Source organism: Euleptes europaea, chromosome 10 (assembly GCF_029931775.1).
Source record: "Euleptes europaea isolate rEulEur1 chromosome 10, rEulEur1.hap1, whole genome shotgun sequence".
Lineage (NCBI taxonomy): Eukaryota > Metazoa > Chordata > Lepidosauria > Squamata > Sphaerodactylidae > Euleptes > Euleptes europaea.
Genome location: NC_079321.1, coordinates 39,363,966 through 39,385,523, shown reverse-complemented (window position 1 = coordinate 39,385,523; position 21,558 = coordinate 39,363,966). Strand labels below are relative to the sequence as shown.

The 21,558-nt window shown below is 39.6% G+C and overlaps 1 protein-coding gene across 2 annotated transcripts in view; it reads right to left on the bottom strand.

Moving 5' to 3' along the window:
• LRRC1 (leucine rich repeat containing 1) overlaps positions 1 to 21,558 on the bottom strand; it is an 81,788-nt gene that overhangs the window by 7,620 nt on the left and 52,610 nt on the right. For both annotated transcript variants that reach the window (XM_056856456.1, XM_056856457.1), the window contains exons 9-12: positions 16,784 to 16,902; positions 15,143 to 15,226; positions 4,392 to 4,507; positions 2,933 to 3,096 (exon numbers count right to left, since the gene is read on the bottom strand). In XM_056856456.1, the coding sequence (XP_056712434.1) occupies positions 2,933 to 3,096; positions 4,392 to 4,507; positions 15,143 to 15,226; positions 16,784 to 16,902 (483 nt within the window). The remainder of the gene's footprint in view (positions 1 to 2,932; positions 3,097 to 4,391; positions 4,508 to 15,142; positions 15,227 to 16,783; positions 16,903 to 21,558) is intronic.

Sequence of the window (21,558 nt, the reverse complement as noted above, 5' to 3'; positions counted from 1 at the left end):
ATTTAGCACCAAGTTAATTAAGTTAATAGAATCTTCACTGGGCTATTAAATTAAGTATTATCAATTTTGGACAATTGTTTTTTGAAATTGCTGATAACTATATGGTTAAAGGACAAATTACTGCCTTTTTAGTAGATACAGGCCCTAATAAAGGCTATAAGAATTCTAATGTTCTAATTCACTTATAAACAAGCATTCATTTGCTAGAGTACTCATTAATGGAGACATTTCAGATACATTCGCTCTCTTTCTATAAGAACATTCTCTTTCTTTATACAGGAATGCAACATGGATGTCCATTCTCACCATTTGTCTTTGTTCTAACAAAAGAGCCTCTGGCAATAGTAATTTTAAATAATCAAAAATATGTAGAATATCCGTTGGAAAATAACAGCTCATTCCTGAGCCTTGCAGCGGTCGGGAATGGCATGGCCAAGGCGCTGCCGCAGAGTCTCCAAAGAGGTTTCCCAGCCGCTGCAAGGCTTTAAAAACCCCTTAAAAAATGAAAAAGCAAAAATGGGGCATTCCTGGGCTGGAGGGGCTTAGGAAGCTGACTCCAGTCAGCTCCACCCCTGGGAACGACCCCCCCCCATGATGCCGCCACATTTCTCTTCCAGGATTTAGGTCCTGGAGAGGCTGCGGAGCTGGAGAAGCACCATGTTGCTCCGCAGCGCCCAGGCGCTGACAGAACTGCCCCCGTTGCAAGCATAACTGGAGTGGAGGCAGCGGGGTCACACCGCCTCCACTCCACTTTCAGCCCAATCCTCAGGAATGGGGTGTGTCTTATTTACGTTTACATGCAGATAATACCGCTCTTAATTCAACTAGGCCAATGGAATCTTATCAAAGTGAGGGATTTAATCTCTATCCATTATAAGCATTCAGGATATAAAGTTAATTTCAATAAATCAAAATGGTTAGATGTTAATATGTCTGATGCTCATAAAAGTAGCATCTCTCATTCCATGAAAGAATCAACCTGTAAAATATCCTGAGGTCTAGATTCAACAAAATATATTTAGGGAAGTTTAATCATCATAAACATTTTCTTAAAATCAAACAGGAACTAAGCTTTTGGAGAACGTTTCCTTTATCCTGGATGGGTAGGATTGTAAGTGTCAAAATCAATATTCTTTCCAAAATCCTTTCCCTATTCATTAATATACCACTGAAACTAACTCGATATTTTTTCACTCTGGGAAAAGTTAATAAGAGATTTTGCCTGGTTAGATAAACCTCGTAGAATTTCTTCCAAAGTGCTCATGCACTCTAGTAAACGAGACTTTGGTCTACCAATTTTGAAATTATATTATAGAGCTATTAGATTATCTGATCTCAAGGAATGCATTTTAATAGACACAGAAATATCCATTTTAGAATCATTTCTCCAGATAATTATCGGCTGAAAGATTTGGTTTCAGAAAAGGAATTTGCGTCTGGTATAATCCTATTTTAATAGCAGTACTTCTTGAATGATATAAGGTAAAAAAAATTATTGAGCTCTACACTCTCTCCATTGACATCTGTTTTTTATAATGAGCAATAGCAATAAATCCCGGTTCAAGGTTAAGGTATGATGGAATATATCTGGACACCTTTAATAATTTACCCTCCCTTTACTCTAGTTAGTAATGAGCAGGTTTAAATTGGGTAATAGACCCCCTCCCCATTTAATTTTTTTCAAATTAGACACCTGCTTAATATTCTAGGGGGAAAATACAGTTGCTTAAGATCTAAAACTGTGTTCAAGAGGTTAATCAGTACAGAGATTACATCCAGAGGATCTACTGAAAATATCTGGTTTTTTGCTTGAAAATACAGAAGTATCTTTCATCTATAATAATAAATGGAATAATTATATACAGATAAATATTAGACCAGAAGAATGGAAATAGTTACTGAATATTGCTTTGTATCGACATATCCACAAGGTTAAAAGACAATTTTCTAAAGTGCTCTGTTTCAGTGGCATTTTACCCCACGTAGGCTGGCTATTATGCATGTAAATGCACAAGATTATTGTTGGAGATATGTATCATCTGGTGCTGATTCTCGTCATACATTTTGGTGCTGCACAAGGACACATGATTTGGGGAATTTTGGAATTCACTTTATAAATATGTTATCAGATTACTTAATGATCCAAAGGTTATATTACTGAGTTATGTTAAAGATATATTATGTCACTCTGTCAGATTGAGAACTTGTGTTAACCCTTCTTCCAGTTGCTAAAATAATCCTTGCTGCTAATTGGGAAAAAACAGACTGTCCAGCTCCAAAAGACTGGTTAAATTCTGTTTGGGAAAGTATATTTCTTATTAAATTATTGTATCAAAAAACATTCAGAGACTCGATAGTTCAAATAGCTTTATGCAATGTTGGATTATGTTCTAGGATGATAAGGGTATGGGAGAAACTGCTAATTATATTTTATTTGAGTTACCCTGAGCAATTCTCTTCATGGTATTTATATCCTGAGGGATTTTAAAAGCAATATTATAAGTCATTATTATTTATTAAAATAGCAGGAATAGCTATGAGACATCTTTATGACATGTTAATATATTTTTTCTGCATTTAATATGGCAAGTCAAGTAGAACGCATGGCTAATAGTTAACAGGTTGAATATTTATACTCTGCTTGTTTCACTGAATCATGGATCAAGATACTCTTTGTTTACAGCCCATGTATCTTGCTGAATAAATATTAGAAATGTGTTTATGTATATTGGACATGCATTACTCAAAGAGATCTGCATTCTGTATATATTTATAAATAATTCCTAAAAATCTAATTTCTAAAACTCTATTAGCAGTTGGCAAGACTGAAATATGTTGTACAGCTCCAAGCAAATGTGGCCAGTTCCTTTGGTTGGGGGAGGTGTTTTTTAACCGTGTCTTGATGTGGATCTGATCTCCAAACTATATTTACCAGGCTCAGAAGGCAGTTGAGGAAGTAAAACACATGTTAAGATCTTTTCTCCCATTTCAGGGTCTGTGTCTGTCTGGAATGTAAGCAAAGGCTGGGATTGGTTATCTGACAGCCACAAGGCCTTCAGCTTCAAGCTAGTTAGCGACATGGGAAGATGCTGCAACCTAAAAAACAAAGGAAAGGAATTAAAAAAAATTCATTACATTGCTATGGAGAACAAAACAAGCATAAGTCATATTCTCTTTTCTTTTTGCTGTAGTCTCTCCCCACCCCCACTGGCCTTTGTCTGAAGATGTACAGGTTTGGGACTGTTCTCTCCAATGGTTTATATATAGCATTCAGCGTAGAACTTACAGGGTAATCCTATGCAGGCTGCACAGTTTCTTTAAAGGACAGCTCATCCTGACTACACTAGCTTATGATGCACAGGAACATGCAAAAGAGACACACACTGGGGCAGGTTACACAGTGGAGCTTATACAGGTGCTGCGTTTAGGGCAGAAATCACATCTCTTAGGATGAAAAGTTCAGGTCTTCCTCAGGTGCGTATTTATTTACTTACTTTACTTACTTTATTGAGACTCAAGGAGGATTACAAAATTTACCAGTGTAACAGTGATAAAATAAGACATACAACGAACACTGTAGCAAGAGTACAATATGAAGTTACAAAATGCAATAAAAACAGAATAAACCATGAAAAACGCAAAAACTGGATTTCGGGGGGGGATGCATCTTATGGAGGCTTTTGGCATTCTTGCAAATTATAGGGGGAGAGGAAAAACAATGCAAGCCAGATTACTGGTATTATATGCTCTCTCAATGAGATGAAGACTTGGATCACGTCACTGCTCTTATGTTAATGCAGCAATTGGGGAGTATAATGGTGCCTTTCACGTACAGGTTTTGCCCTACATTCTCTTCCCAACTGCAACAATTTTGGGGGTGCTTCCAAACTACACGCTAAGTCCAAGCTTGAGGTACGATTGGATGAACGTGGTTTCCATGGCTTTCCCCTTTGCTCGAGCTCAAAGGGTAAATGGTAAAGTCGAGCATCCACATAAATGTTCAGCCCACAGCCGAACAATCTGGACAGGGGACACAGCTAAATTCTGCCTTTAAAATGGCAAAGCTAAGCTCTGCATTTCTTTCAGAGCTTTTTCTAAGGGAGAAAAGGGGAATTTGCTGGACTGCAGGTAACCCTTTCAGTGTTTCTTTTTCTCCTTCAAGAATGCTAAGAGGTTTTGGCTTTAAAATTCCTGGGTAGGAATCCATGTTCTAAACCGAATCGTTAGAGATCTGAAACCACTGTATAGATCTGTACCCAAGTGCATTAGATGAATCTTACTTAAAATTAAATTGCCAGATATATCCCTTCTAAAAAATTTAACTACTGTAATCACATTGGATCAGATCAGTGTTTTTCTTTGGGGGAGGGTTGGTAGAAATGAGATCTTACCTGTTTCCAGCTACATCCAGGACATGAAGTTCTGTGGCTTGTGATATCTCAGAAGGAATCCTAGATAACCGGTTGTCCCGTACTGAAAACACATTTAGACTGCAACACCCACCAATCTGTTTTATGAAGAGGAAGGAGACTTATTGCTGCACCAGCATAGTTTTAATGAGGCATGCATGTAAAGGGTATGAATACCATTAATACAAAGTCACCCGAGAAGAAGCTAGAATACATTTACTTTCGCAGTCAGTAATTGTTTCCACTAAGGGGCAGGCTTGTGATTCCAGTTCTAATGTCTTTTCAGCTGTTCCTGTATAACATGCATCTTATTTAAGATGGTTTTTTAAAATATTTCCTTGTTTGGTTAGTATAGAGAATCAGAACTTGTCAGTTTAGCACAAAGAAAAATTACATTATATTTCTCAATGGTTGGTCCGACAGTGCCACTACTTCCTTTAATTAGGCTACCCAAACTCATTTCTTCTTCCCACACATTATGGTTAATGAAGTGCTCAGGAATGCCTTCATGTAAAGCGGGTGCAGCTTTGAAACTGAATGAACAAACCTACCCACTTCAGATTCCGTGTCAGTTAAAAGCACTTGCCTCGTTAGTTCAATATACATGCACTGCAGGTAACTAACTAGCAACTAATTGTACTAGTCAAACACCTGAAAGTTCCCTACATGGTAAGTACTGAGACTACTGCTTACACTGCCCTTACAAACAATACCTTAATTATATATACATGCATACAGTGGGTTGAATGCAAAGACCTTTTACCATCCCGCTGACCAATTCCCATCTTCCACTGCAGGTCCTGACTTTGGGACTCCCACATGGCTCCCAAGGGTCCCTTGACCCCCAGAAGATACATTTTGGGACGTTTAGTAAATGCCAGTAGGAGAGGGGAAGCAGGAAAGCTTGGTTTCACTGGTGGGAAGTCAGCCCTTCAGATCCAACCGTGACATACATATATAAAGACCATTGCCATTTATTTACTCAAAAAATACTGCTGATTACATGAGCTTCATTTAAATCAACAAGTCAAGGAAAGATATATACCTGCACTATAAATTGTAAAGAAGGCAATCCCTAACACAATGACCCTAAGCACTTACAGTGCAATCCTAAGGGGGGGGGTAGTTGCACCCCAGCCGGGGATGGTGCAGCCGTGCCACCTCCTGAGTGGCTTGCTGTGCCATGGCCACCAAGTCAAACAGGAAAGCACCCACAATGACTGTGAAATTGCTGTATGCAGTTCCATTGGCTGCGCCACCATTTTTGCTGGCATAAGTTCACGCCAGCAAAAGCAGGTGTTCCCAGGGTGAAAGGACCCAGGGAGCCGACTAATGTCACTCCTGCCCCTGGGAATGCCCCCTTTGACACCAGCGCGAGCTCCTACGCCAAAGGTGCGCTGCTGCCATGGCTGAACCAGTGCCCATGCATTGTGCTTCCGTACCGCTCCCCGGCACCAGTGTAAGTGCCCATTTTGATGGCACAAGTGGCATTTATGCCAGTGCTGGAGACAAGCCCTTTTGCCCCCCACCCTTAGGATTGCACTGTTAGATGCTAGGTTCTACTGAAATTAAACCTTTATTCTGAGTAAACACATACAATATTGAGGCATACATATTTTTAAGTTAATATACTGAGTATCCTGCTTCATCTTTTCTCCCTTATATCAGTTTCTATTGTAGACATTCACTTAATGTTTTAGCTATGTTAAACAGGGCATATTGAACTTAACACTAAGGGTGTGCACTCAGATATTTCCGAGTTGAAAATAAACCAGAAGTTAGCTGTTTCAGGTCAGCTTGGGGATATCCAAAAAGACCCCAACCACTCATGAATTCCAGGAGTAATGAATATTTCTTTCCTGGAATTCTGGGAGTGTTTCAGACACCAGGAGCCAAGGGGGAAGAGATAAAGCCAAAATCGGAGGCCAGTTTCATAGGAAATAAAGGCTCTTTAAAATTTGAAGGGACAGAAGACTCTGACTGTTCAGCAAGACCAGCTTCTTCTCTCGACTTCCCTCTTTGCTCCTGCTGCCTCTGGGGGATGGGGGGATGGGAGACAATTGCTAAAACAATCCCGAATTTTCAGGAAAACCCCCCCCCTCAAAAATACCTGAAAAAAATCCCAGAACAGCAAGGAGGATCCTGAAAATTCAGGGTAACAAAAAGCAAGCTCTATCCAAAATCTGGATCCACAATTAATCCAAAAATTCTTGACGTGCACATCCCTAACTAATCAGATTCTATGCCTTTGAAGACAATTCCAGATGGTTAGCATTATTTGATAAAGGACTTCAATAAGTCCAGCCTTCACAAGATATGTACCGGTATGTGTATCACACACATAACACTTCCATCATTAAATTCCTATCCCCCAAAACTCAAACCAACATTTCCACTGTAGTTATCACCAATGCCAATCACCAGTTGGAAAGGGGAACACATTATTTCAAGGAGTACACAATCCTTTAATCAATAAGCCACATGAAAGCCACGCCAAGCCGAGGTTCAGGCTCTACAATTACAGCTTCAAATGGTTCATTAAATGCTAGCTACAGGAGCCAATTCAATTTTGGTTGAAACTAGTTTTCATATATATATTTTTACTTTATAAAAAGAAATTCTTTTCACCCCAAATAGTATCTCTTTCACCACATTTTCATATTTGCAACTTTTGCCAACAAATATTCCAGCTCTTATTTACTTCTATAGCAAATGCTTTCCTTCTTATATTCATGCAAGGGACTGATTAGTACTGAAAGAATGATCAAGATGATTACATATTATATTTTAAGGTACCAGCCCTTCCCAGTGGCAAGCAACCGTGCACTAAAATTTCTGTAAGTGCTCTGACAATGTCACAGGATGTGAGGTGCTATAACAAAAGTATCCATTGTCTGTTTAATTGGTGACTCTCTAAAATGAAAAAAAAACTGAGAACAATTAGTCTGGTTAGTGAATGTTAGATGAGCTGGCAAACGATGCCCTGTTGTATACAAGCAGTATTTGCTTTGAACAATTCTGTCTTGGGGACATAAGCGGAATGAGTTTTGGCCATGCAGCCTTCTTGAGAGCATCCCACCCATTTAAAGCTGGAAACTCCCAGACTTCAGGGGGAAGGGACAATGGAAGTGCAGCGGTGGAGCCAGCCAGTTTGAATCATGCATTGAAAGCAGTTGGATGAAAGAGACTGGTGCAACTGTGGACTGGAACAATACTTACAAGAGTTTACAAGAGTTTACCTGACTCAATTTTCCAAGCAGCTAACAATTAAGAAAAACAGAAGAGACAGTTGTTTGATTTCAACATTCACTATTTATATGGACCGGACAGTACCACGCACACACAAAAAATACCCATGACGAAACAGATATTTTTCGACTTGCAAACTCAGTGCGTCCATTCAATTTACTCAGCTGAAGATTAGCACAGAGAAGGGCTTCAGAAATTTTATACTGGACAGTGACTGGTAAACTGGCCTCTGTTTAGCACATGATGACCTCCTGTACACTCACCACATATGAAGCTAGTCACCTCTGGAGCCTAATATAGAGAGAGTTTGTATTGGTTGCAGTGGTGTGTCCAACTGTGGGGTAGTAAGTCCATGGTAAGAAGTGGACCTCACTATGAGGCCAGATAATAAAAACAACCCATTGCCCCTATTTCTGAGTTCCCGCAGTAAATTACAAAGTACTACCCATGTGGTAAGCTACCGTTTGCCATCTTACTATGTGCTTTTTGCAAGAACACAAACAGATAATTAGGACATGCCTTTATATTTCTTTTCTTTTAAAAAAACTTTCTTACAAGAAAGTTGTCTATGTATTCCCCATGCCAGATTTGCATTTTATTGCCTTTTCTAAATTGCCCATGAATGTACCACATTCTTAAGGGCTAGATCCTTATGGCACACTGCGAGTACACCAGTTCTGGTGGTCAGCAGTAAAACAATGGTGACTCATGTTGAATGATACAGACCTATGATGCTCTGCCTAATTTATAAGGTTAATGTGGAAAGCTGACGGTTTATAACTTATTAACAGTTCTGACAGGATTGTGGTCTAGATTAAGAACTATACACTTCAGTTCTGAACATTACTTACAGATATTCTCAGGGATAAATTGCAGATAATTATGTTACACTAAAAATCATGCCTGGAAGTAAGATGCACTAAAGTTTTTTTAATTTTATTTTTTAAAGTGTGAACCCAAAAAACTCTCAAAGCTCAGAGGGGAAAAGACAAAACAGTTTTGCATGTTAAGTTATACCACAATTAAAATTAAAATAGTGGTTGATAAAAAAAAATCCCTTCAGAACATTTTACTTTTGTACAGAGGAAACAGCCACAGACAATGGCGGTAAAGAAAGACTGCAAATACATGTGCCTCCATAAAACAATTAACAGAGAACAATTATTAAAAACAATAGTTTTGCCTCCAGGATTTAAGATCTATTCCATGCTTGTAAAAAACTGCAAAAACAGAGCTCAGGGACTAATGACAGGACAGAAAAAGCAACAACAAATACAAATAGTGTGTATTAAAAATCCTGCAACTTGTGTGCCATACTTCCTTTGTTTTTCACCATGTCAAAGTCACTCTATTCACATTTTTGACAATGTTCCACTAGCCATAATAGCCAATTCCTCAAGTGGGTCTCTAAAGAAGCAGAATATAAATGTACTAAATGTTCGATGTATTTTATTTATTTCATATATACTCCACTTTTCTCTCCAATGGTGACGCAAAGGGGCTTACAGCATTCTCCCCGTCTACATTTTATTTTCACAACAACCCTGTGAGGTACACTGGGCTGAGAGTGGGTGATTGGGCCAAAGGTCATCCAGCGAGCTTCCATGGCAGAGTTGGGATTCAAACCTGAATCTCCCAGATCCTAGTCTAACACACTGACCATTACACTACGCTGGTGGTGAACGGTGATTTCATTAATAGGAACAGCAAAACTTGTTGCATACAGTCTCCCAACAGTAGACCCATTCCATTTAAGAAGTCATTGTTTTTATATATGTGTTCAGGTTGCACATCTGAAAATTTTTTATAGGTACAATTCATCTTGCTGGCTTTTAGCCTCAAAGATCTCAATAGACTGAGACCAGAGTATCTTCAGGACGGCCCTACAGGTATGACTGTCCAGGAGTTTAGACTATTATAATTGACTCTGCTTTTGGCTCACCCATTTTCAAAGTGATGTGGGTGGCTACTCAAAATAGGGCCTTTTCCATTGTGGCATCCTGAATATAGAATTCCACCCAATTTGAATGAATGATTTATTACGGTTAAAGACCAGTAAAAGAATAAACCCAGTATTCATTTACTGTTGCCTACCTGAGTTTGAGATGCCATGTGAAGACATTTTTACTTTTCCAGGCTCTTAATGTGCCTTAACGGTGATGGCTCGTGTAATGGTTCTCTGCACATTGATTCAATCCAAGCTGTTTTACACTGCTGGTTTTTTAACAGTATTTATGGTTACTCTGTTCTGATACAGTAGAGATTTTCTCCAGAAGCAACTTTTGCTAACAGGAGAGGTTCTTTACACCAGGAATACTCTCCCAACAGCAGAAGATCAACCACTGTTCCAGTCGCCTTGGGAACCTTACAAGCAACCACTCATATGCAGTGTTTGGTGAAATACTATATCTCACTTTTTGTCTGTAACAGACAGATATTAGTCTTTTTTTTAAATTGAAATCTATTGTTTCATTTGAATATGTAAGCACAATATATTAAGCAACACAGTTCATTGGATACCAAGGCTTACCAAGGCTTACTCAACTGGAAGTCTGATCAGTTAGTATCCCTCATTGTGTTTCTATTGCCCCTAATTTGGGAGAAGGGGTTTTGTTCAAGGGTTCTCAATTGTAGCATGTTACTTCTTCCTGCCACTTTTCCTACCAGCTTTTGCCTACCGAGAAATAAGACCATCATTTTCACCTGTAAAGCCAGAATGCAGGTTTACTGCCAAACCCTGAATGGAAAAACATATTTTTCCCCTTTGATAAAATACTCATTGGTGAAAGATGGACCAAAGAAACAGGTAGCAATCTAAGAACTCGTAGATGTTATCACTCTGAACTTGCAACAATAAAGCAATAAAATAGAATCAGAGATCTAATGCTAAAGCTTTCATATCCCTGGGTATTTCATATCATTAGAAATTTCCTATTTGGTCCCATGCCAAAAGTTCAACAGCATGAATGCTCTTAGTTTCTGCCAAGGTTCAAAATAGGTTGGATTGAAGGAAACTGACTACACAGTGCCTGCTAAAATCCACCCACTAATTCCTGTATGTCAAACTTCTTTGCTATTAAAGCAACCGAAACCCACTTCCTTTGAACTCACCTGTCAGAATTCTGCCAGGGTACCTAACACTTTACAGTAGAGGTTCTCATTATTACACTTTGTCATATTTCTGTAGGTAGCACTGATTACTATGATTAGCTGCAATGCGGCCTGAATAGCTGGTTTATGTAACACCTAACACAGTGTACACTTTTCACCAGCAGATGGGATCTCAAGCTTTGTGCCAACCATTTATGACACAATGAACTTAAAAGGGGGGAGGGGACTGGCCAATATCTGAAGTCCACATAGTGAACCAAATGTTCCAGCTCCCCAGCAGTTCAAACTAGCATTCAGTTTAGCTCCTGCATTGCTAATGTACAGAAAGAATGCTGGTGACAAGCAGGGTTACGCAGTACTCCAGGGCAGGAACAGAAGGTAAGCTAAGGTACCTGCATGAAGGCCTGTACTGCAGCCTTCCTGTTCTGCAATGCACTGTTGTTTGCTTCTTCGCTCCAGAGATGTGGCAAAACCACTCCAAGGTTTTTTTTTTGGGGGGGAGGGCAATTACAGCAGCACTTGTACTTAATTACAGGGTCAAGATGAGCAAGGAAGGAGAGAGAAAGGGCAGCTAAAATCCCAAGCTTTTTTGCCAGGCCAGACAGTACAAAACACTGTGCTCTCTCATGCAGTTTGGGAACGAGAATGCAAGTTATTTGAAACTTACCCCAAGGAAGACAAACCCCAGAAACTTCCCTGTCTTCTCCCAACACAGCAAGTATTTGGCTGAACAAGCGGTTATATTACTTCTGCATTCAGACTGACTTTGTAAGGCATAATGGACAAGACAAACCACAGATTGGGAAATCTCTAGCTTAAAACTCATCTCTGCCCATGAACTAGGTGGTTTTAGGCAAACCTCTCACACTGCATTGTGGGACCCAACCGTCGCAGTGATGTAAATTACAGAGTTGTTTCAAGGAGTACAAACGCAAGCTGCTGTCAAGCACTTTGAAAATGCTATATAAATGCTTATTATATTTACTTCCAACTGTCACCCTATCATGTACTGGGCTATAGAGGTGTAAGGCAGAAAAAAATTTCCTGTGTAATTTTTCCATGGGACATTTACCATTTCTAAATATTGTTTTATAAAAACATCAATGAATAGGTGCTATTGGCGATACAATATCAGGAAAGCTTAGCAGTTTCAAAGTTGTAATGAATGTTTTTCAGCTACACTTCACTAAAAACTGTGAGAGAGTTTACATATATGTTTTACTGATTTGTATACTGGGAGGGTCTAAACGCACAGTAATCCAAATAAAAAAACAAAGTTATAAATTAATTTGGCGAGATTTGAGTTGACCTGTCTATCCAAAGCTAAAATGCTTATTTACACGTATCTTCTCACATGGTGGAATTGATTTTGTAATCATCAATCTGATATGGAACTAACCAGTAATGCAAATGCTGCTATGGGAAGTGACAGTGAAAAAGTTGCCCAGTGACCTCTGTGGAAGAGGGTTAAAATTTGGTTGGCCTAAATGAGTGAACAACCACACAGACAGAATATCATGCTCAATTCTTTGGGTGAGTTCAAATTACACTGCAGTCCTATGAAGAGATTTTTTCGGTGCGCTCAGACAGGAGAAATTCTGCATAGGATTGCATTGTTCGTTTGTCAACAGTTTTCAGGGTCTTTAAATTTAACAGAAGCAATGTAAAAGTAGTACATGCTATATTGTCTTTAAATTTGACGAATTAGTCCAATAAAATAATTTCCACACAAACCTTTGGAGTTTTTTGAATATAATGTATTAATCATACTTTGTTTTGTTTTGCCTAAAAGGTCAAATAAATATGCAAAATGAGAACATATTCTGTTTAGGGAACTGGAAAGCTTTCCCAATTCACATTTTTTCTGGAAAACCCCCATTACTGTTGGAGTATTCTATAGATTCTAGCATATACATTTCACTGTCACACGAAGTTAATGGAGAAAGCCACAGGCCACAGTCTAATCTCCCTGAAATGAGGAGCAAGGTCTTGAAAATTCAAAACATGGAAAGAGGCATCTCTCACTTGTAGCAAACTCCACCTCAAACTCTGGCCATTAGCCAAAGACATAAATTCTCTTAAAACTGAATTGTGACTGCTACATTATCTTTAGTATTGGTATTTACTGTTGCTTCGGAAGAACAGAACACCCCCCCCCAAATCATCTTCCTGATCAAAAATGTTACCAATAAACGCATCTGATACTACTTTCAGCTCTTAACTAGAAGATTTATGAGTAGGCTTGCAATGTGGAATTACAGCTGATGACCAGGAACATTTGCTTCTACATAGTCTACTGTTCTCTTTCTGTGCCTAACCTTCTGTTACTGTACTGTTCCCAGTTACAATTGAAGGTATTTTTCCTCATATCAGTAAATTTTGCTCCTCTGAACATTATATACAATGTTACATAAAACTTTGTTGAGAGGGAGGATAAAATTGCTCCAGTTTAATTTATTGAGAAGTAGATTTTATATTAAAATTCTCTTTGTAAAATAATGTTAAAGTTGCCCAAAATGGAACAGGGATTCCTATCTAAAATTGCTTCCTTTTAATTGGTCCTGGTGCATTTTTTAGACTTCAAAGATGAAGCGCAGTTCAGGTTTCAGTTCTACTCTTCCGCTCAGGACCTGTTCTGACTAGTATCCATTCCAATTACTTATCGTAAGCATTATCTGGAGAGGGGCAGGGAGAGAGTAGGAGGTAACAGGAAAGGGAAATAAATATGACTGGGTCCAGGTAGATGCAAGAGGCTCTGGTCAGTTCAACAGCCGAAAGCCTACTCCTCCCTCAAAATGCAAGGAGGAAGCAACAAAGCTAAAGAAAAAGATCCCAGCAATGTAGCATTCATCCAGTCCCTACAGAGTGCAGATAATCTAGGTGAAAGTGGTGGGTCACAAGGACAAAAATCAGTTAAGGTTCCTGCCGCCCATACTCAGTCTGCAGAATGTTACAGCTGTCACTAGCTGACGCCCCCACTTCCATCCTTGAACACACTTTGTTTCTGAATGCAGAATATTAATTTCTTCTTGCCGTTCTGCCTTTCACACCATGTGTGGCTTTTCTTATTTATAGCACATGTTCATATTTTGCTTAAAGCAAATGTTAGCAATCAAACAGCTACTTTGGCGACAAAAAATCCACCAGATGCCTGTCTGCCGACATTTTTTTCCAATGGCTTCACTCAGCAAGGAAACAGAGAGTTGAGGAGAACTGAGTAGCTTGACTTTACCCGAACAGCTTCTCCATAAAGAATGGGCTGACAGAAGAGTAACTTTGCTAATCTGTTGGACGTTTTCCCCCAATGGATCAACACAGCTATCTACCATGTTTATCTCTGTTGTAATAAAAAGGGCCCCACTGCAAGGAAAAAAAATGTGCTAAATTTCTGGTGGCCTATGTAAATCATGCTACAATCCACAGGACTCTCTCACCCTCTTTCTCACACATACACCACTCAGACAGCATAATCGGATACTACTATTTTCCACAGCTAAGGGGTAGGCATGCTGAGGGGATATGCAAAGAACACTATTAAGAAAAGGATACTCAGCACATTTCTGCACACCACATGGAGGGTCACAGCGATCACTGCACAGGTCCTGCAAGGGCTCTGAAGTTCAATTATTTACCAGAGCAGATAGCACGCACAGACCCTGCAGTGTAGAACCTGCCTCCATCACTCCAGATTAATGCCTATGATAAGTCACTTTGGTCAGCAACATACTTTCATTGTGAAAGCAAAACAAAATGTTGATACAGCATTATGGACCCAAGAAGGCAGCAATCCTCTATTAATTTGTTACTATCACCCTACACAACCTGAGAATTTGTGGCCTTGAGGTGAACCATAGTTTCCAGCTACAAATGGCTGAACAGCTAATGATATGAATACCAATAATTGTGTCTGAGTTAAGGGTATTATGACAGAGCAGTTATTTGAAGTTAACTTTCCAGAACACTGCCTTCGTAAAGCAGCTACCTTTCAGCTGTCTTCATAACTTAAAAAGTTAGATAAAATGCCAAAGGATTTTCCAAGTGTAAAAAATTTGACAAACCCAAGAGCTGTCCCTTTCATAGCTGAGAAGTCCAAGATGGATAAATTCTATTTATTTTTTTATAAACCTTCAAACAAATGCCAGCCACAACACATCTGATAGCAAATCAAAATGCCTCCTATTTTAGTCACATGCTATTAGCTTGCCAGGCTGGCTTCATAGTTTCTCACATATACAAAGGTCCTGCTATTTCAGGTTTGCTGGAAAGTACAGTCAAATCTGTCTCACAATCACATATCATTCTAGCAGATAAATTCCATTCCTTCCATTCCACCCCCTCCCAACAGTGAGATCAAGGACATGGATACTGCTTACCTCTTTGGGTAAAGACACTAGTTTGTTTCTGTCAGCATTTAATATATTCAGTTTCTTTAGCCTTCCAATGGTTTTCGGCAAAGTCTGTTGGGATTCAAAGAAACACCAACAAATTTTCAACATAAGAAGCTTGTCTTGCGAAGAAAGCATAGTACAGGCACAGATGAAGTGGTTTTCTGAGAGAGGCCATCTTCCAACAGACACATTATTCTAACTAAGATTATGTCTAGGAAACTGGAATTCTGTTTTTGTACTTGGCATATATTATGTAAATTGCATGCCTTTTGCTTGTCGTACAAGTTTCCATGCTTTGTTTCTGCAGATAAATATTTTTCATCACAGGTTGCAAAGAATAATATTCCAAGCCTTTTTTCAGTGTTTTGACCATTTATGTCTGTACAGACAAGATAATGAAGAATGGGGACCAAGGCGTAAATTTCTACCTATAGCAGCACCAATCACATTTCCTTTGTTTTATAAGCATTTGGGAAATATTGCCCACTAATATTTCCTTTTTCCTTCCACACTAAGGATAAGAAAACCCTTCACGAAACAGGGAAAGAAAAGCTTCCCAGTACATGCCAATGGGTAAGGAAGCAAGTGAATTGTATGCTGCCCGACAGCTTGTGGTACAACATTGGCAAATTGTCAAGCTGAAAACACACATTTGAATTAATTTAAAATCTCACTCTTCCAACAAAACCGAGCAGTAACAATAAAAAAAACTATGAATGTCTGTCAAGTACTTACACACAATTCACAAACATTAAACAATAACAAAACCTTAACACATCTTAATAATTGTACCCACACCTGCAACCTGATTGCTAGACAACATCCCACACTCAACCAACTAGCATTTTTATTATGAAGTCCCGTAATTATTTTCAGCAGAACGGTCTTTGACAGCGCCAGGTTTCACTCACTTCCCAAAAGGCAAGGAAGCAATCTAATGGACAGATCCTGTAAGGCCATTCCATAATAATAGGATGGCAACTGGGGAAAAAAGTCAAATTTCTGGTCAAGGCCAGTTGAGCCCCTGAGATGGAGCAGCAGCTAAATAACCAGTGAGTGATTTAAAATGGTGCATAGGAATATAATACACACAAAGAAAAGAGAGCTCCTGTGTTATAAATATGCCATGAGTGCTTTTATATATATTCTGTCTCTCATATGTTAGTTAATCAAATGTTGATGAGTCATTTAATTTGCATAATATTTACATAACATTTTTACTGGCTGGGAAATGAGGATGGGAACTGCCAGCCAACCCAGCTTCCTCCGCCTGCTCCCCCACCACCAGAAGCGTTACCCAAAATTATGGCAGGTTCTGTCTCATCACGCTTTGTCATATATGCAGAAGATCTTTGCTGAAGAATTTGCTACAAGTTAGATTTGACCTACATCAATTTAAAAATGCATGATTTCAGTTTAAAGTTCAACTACTACCATGTTGCTAATATTTTTCCTAGACAGTCTTTACCTTATTCAACATTTCCTTTACGCATGTACAAAGAAGGGTTCTAGTTCTTCACTATATTATTCATAAGGGAGTAAAATAAAAGATGTTATCGAAATGAATCTGTACGGGACAAAAACCTAATTACTGCCACCCATTTGAAGAGCTAAAACCATACTTACCAGAAGCTGATTTTCGGTAAGAACTAACTCAGTAAGGCTTTCACAATCACCTATTGCTTCTGTTAACTGAAGAAGCCGGTTCTGGTCAACCTTCAAGATTGATAGTCTTTTTAATTTTCCTATTGGCAGAAGAGATCCATTTATAACACAACATCATAAGAACATAAGGACTTAAGAAAGGCCATGCTGGATCAGAGCAAGGTCCATCAAGTCCAGCAGGCTGTTCACACAGTGGCCAACCAGGTGCCTCTAAGAAGCCTACAAACAAGACAACTGCAGCAGCATTATCCTGCCTGTGTTCCACAGCACCTCATATAATAGACATGCACCTCTGATCCTGGAGAGAATAGGTATGCATCATGACTAGTAACCATTTTTACTAGTAGCCATGAATACCCCCCTCTCCTCCATGAACATGTCCACTCCCCTCTTAAAGCCTTCCAAGTTGGCAGCCATCACCACATCCTAGAGCAGGGAGTTCCACAATTTAACATCTGTTAAACCTGTTTTCAAAAAAATCTTTTCATTTAAGATCTGAACATTGAATACTACTTGCCAAAGAAAAATAATCTACTACCATTATGCAAAGAAAGCAACGCCGTGGAGGACAGTGGAATTTAAGAAAAGGCATACATCTTTTGCTCAGAAAGCTCTAGTGCTGTTGGAAGAGCCTTAACACGGCAGGGACTGGAATGCCTGGATGCCTGGTGAGGACTGGGCACCAAAATGTGGTGTAAAAAGAATCTACAGTGCCTCCTTCCAGGTCGTAATTTCTCCCTTCCCTTCATGGGCTGAATAGGAAACTCAAATCTTTTTTCCAGTTAACAAAACAAGTCAATGTTATGTCAATGGCAGATCAAAAGCAGACAATATAATGCATTTATTAGCATAAATTTGGACTAATACTAACATTGAACAAAAAGTGTTTCATTAAAAGGCTACCCAGCAGTACAACGGGCAGATTTAAAGCTGTTTCCCATCAATGAACTACAGAACAAAGAACAAACCAAACCAGATGGCTGTGAAATCAGAAAAATACAGCAATAGCAGCAGGAGCTGAAAGGTAAGAGCTCCAGAGGACAATAAATGGAGTGCCTACAGTAATATTGCTGAGCAATTTGGTAACTGAGGTTAATGCTGTTCAAAGGTACTTGCAGGGCTGAGCTACAAGAAAGAATTTCCAGAAGCAGTGAAAAGAAACCTTCTTTTCAGCAATTTTCATGGACCTCTTCAAGGAGACTTTTTTTGCCTATTCAGAATGATGACAAGACAATGCAGGGTGCATTGTCCTCACTTGGCTTTGTTTGCCCTCGGTGATGTCATCACAGTTAAATCTGAATGGCCATATAGCAATACAGCCTCATGTTCTCTAGGTTATTGCTGAGGGTCATCTGAGGTTGGGGATCATTTGAGCAGAAACAAAGCAGGCATATGGCATGGAAGGAACAGCAGAGTAGGACAACAATGGCTAACAGCCACAAAAAAGCCGTTTCTAAAAATTAAGGTATAAGGATATTTTTAGGAAATTATTTTGTCTCTCCCTAGAGTCTTTGCTCACCTCCACCACCCCAGTATAGCTCCTGCCTAAAGCCCTTCCAGCACAACACTTCAGCCCTATAAAAGAGGGAGACAAAAAGCTTGCCTAATTATACACCATGAAGAGAAACCTCCACATCCTATTGTAAGGTTATGACAGTCACAGGAAGTGCATGCCATTTTGACAGGTATTGCCTTTGGCTAGAGAGAGGGAAAATCTTTTGAGCAAGTTGTGCTTAAGGAAGAATCAATTTCCTGTGAAATTACGCTCTAAGGCTCAAAGACATCATTACTACTAAGATATCAGATTGTACATGTAGCATACAAATGTATGCCCTCTAGGGCAGTGGTTCTCAACCTTTTTTGCTCCATTCCCCCCTTACACCATCATTCAGAATATAATCCCCCCTTCCCAAAATAGTCATAAACTTTATTGAATGTCACAGATTAAATTAAAAACAAACTCATCAGATCTCAGAAGCTAAGCAGGGTCAGCCCTGGTTAGTATTTGGATGGGAGACCACCAAGGAAGTCCAGGGTTGCTATACAGAGGAAGGCACTGGCAAACCACCTCTGTTAGTCTCTTGCCTTGAAAACCCCATAAGGGGTCGTCATAAGTCGGCTGCAACTTGACGGCACTTTGTACATAATCTATAGGACATCCCACTTTGCTGAATAGTGGTCCCAGTTTTCCCCCTGGAACCCTAAAATTCCCCCTGGGGGGGGAATTCCCCCCTTGTTGAGAACCCATGGTCTAGGAGGTCATGTAGCATACAAAGGATTATAGGTTCAAGGGTTGTAGGTTTTGGTACACTAGGCTAACTGATGCTGACTTCCTAGCCAACCTATTAAAGCTCTGTATTGCAGCAGTTTTGAACACAGGTCCTCCAAGGTTCAAATTCCAACACTCCATCTCCTACACCACCCTTGCGTAGGAAGTTATATGCGCTGCAGTCAAAATGCAGAGGTAAATTGCCTTTGTTTTTAAATTCAAAGGCTACTCTAATTAGAACTGGATAGAAACCAGCTAATGGCCTTGCACATTAATCTGCAATTGCCCTCTCTGTAATGGATGATAGTTGTGTACAGATTAAAAAAATTCAGTGACTGCAACATGCAGTGAATTAAAACTGCTGAGCGGATGCTGTGACCTATATCATTTGAAGAGCACGAGTACTAAATGCAGCAGCCAGGATATTTAGAGAAGAGGAGGAAGACATAGAGAAAAGGAGGAGCCAACTGAGGCATAGAAGTACAAGACCGGAATCAGGAGTTAATCAAAATGATGTTTGCATAATTAAGGCTTTATGTAAATAGAGCTATATTAATTGGGATATTATGTCAGATGTTTGCCACAGAATGACCTGTTGCCTGAAAACCGTTTAAAATACTGTAATGTTTTATAATAGTTTACAGCAAATTTTAACATGTGGAAAAAGACAGGTCCCTCCCCACAGAGTGAAGCAGGAAAGGAAGAATCCAATAAAATGCATATAGCTTAGGCTTCAGTTCAACTAGGGGTTAAACTGCAGTATAAAATTAGCTTCAACAGGAAGATGGGGGTTTGAAAAAAAACTTCCAAGGAAGGAGAATGCAGCAGAACAAGGTAAGTGTTCTGCGAGAGGGGTTTCAGGTGCAAGTTTCAGGAGAGTGGGGGTTATCATACAATGGAGCAGGAACCTTTTGGGCAGAGTAATAGTGGAGCTGAATTCTATTTATTTATTTCAGTTACAACATTAGCCGCCTTTCTACCTCATAGGAACTCACGGCGGCTTATAATATAAATGGCAATAAAACACAATAAATACATCGAATAAAAAACCCCACTAATTTAAAATCAATGATTTAAAACAAAAATTAATCGAACACCATCCTGAATAATATCTTCAGCTTCCTCCTAAAGGTCAAGAGCGAGGGGGACAAGGTACATCTTCCTGGGGAGGTTGTTCGATAATCATGTGGCTGCCACTGAAAAGGCCCTCTCTTGTGTGCCTACCAGGCAAGCTTCTCTGGTCAATGGGACAGTCAATGGGGGCTCTCTGTGATCTTAGTACCCAGGCAGGAACATATGGAAGGAAACAGCCCTCCAGATACCCCAGTTCCAAGTCATGTAGGGCTTTAAAAGGTCAAAACAAACACCTTGAACTGGGCTCAGGAGCAGATCAGAATCCAGTGTAACTGGGGTCACATGATCCCGATAACTGGCTAAGAAAACAGAGAGCCTGTCTTGGTACTGGTAGTGTGATTGCACAGCTCTGGGTTAGGCCAGTGAATTCAACCCATGTAGTAGGCCAGTGAATTCAACCCATGTAGTTTAAAAAGCTTTATTGACAGAAAAGTTAAAGAAAATGATAAAAATCCATGTTTGGAAGGGGCAACTAGGGCAAATTGCTGTGGCTAGACCATGGGTCAAGGCCAGTGTCAAGACAGAAGAACCATTTTGATTTTTGCTTCCTCTATGTTCTCCATTTTGTGTTCCTGGGAATCAGCATTTAGTATTTTTCTACCCAGGCCTAGCTCATTTTCTCATAACACCAGCTGTAGCTTGTACCATCAACAGGCCTGGCTATCAAGGTCACCAGCTCATACCACTCTTAATTAACTGAGTGAGAACATCTGTGTGAAGATGGGAGGGGTGAGATCTCTCATTTCCTCCGGGAGCCTTATTCTGGTTTAGACCGGTTTACACCATCTAGATCCTGAATGTCCATCCTGATTGTGAGTTTACAGTTACCTCTCCTAGGTTCATTTCCCCATAAGTTTGACTACGTCTAGCAGTAGCTGTGCTTTCTTCTTACCTTGATTTCCGCATGTCATTCTGTCGCTTTGAAGAACATCTTTAGCTTTTAAGATCCAGCTTATAATGTAACAACTTAGTAAGTATTACGTAGCCAGCTAGACTTGTTTTATTGTTGCTGTTGCTTATTGTATTACTGTGGCTAGATCTGACTGAACCATGAACAGGCGCAACTAGAACACCAGCAGAATCTGGGTGAAAGCCCTTCTAACCACAGCAGCCATCTGATTTTCTAAGGTGACCACTGTGTTGAGCAACACTCCAAGCTGAAAACCTGATTTGTAATCCCATCCAAGACAGGGGTAATCTCATGTCCCTGGTCTGCCTTTCTACCTCTGTCTTATCAGGATTAAGTTTCAGCTAGTTCATCCTCATCCAGTCCTTTGCTGACCAGTTTAGAACACCAACAGCTTTCTTGGAATTAAGTGGGAAAGATAGGTAG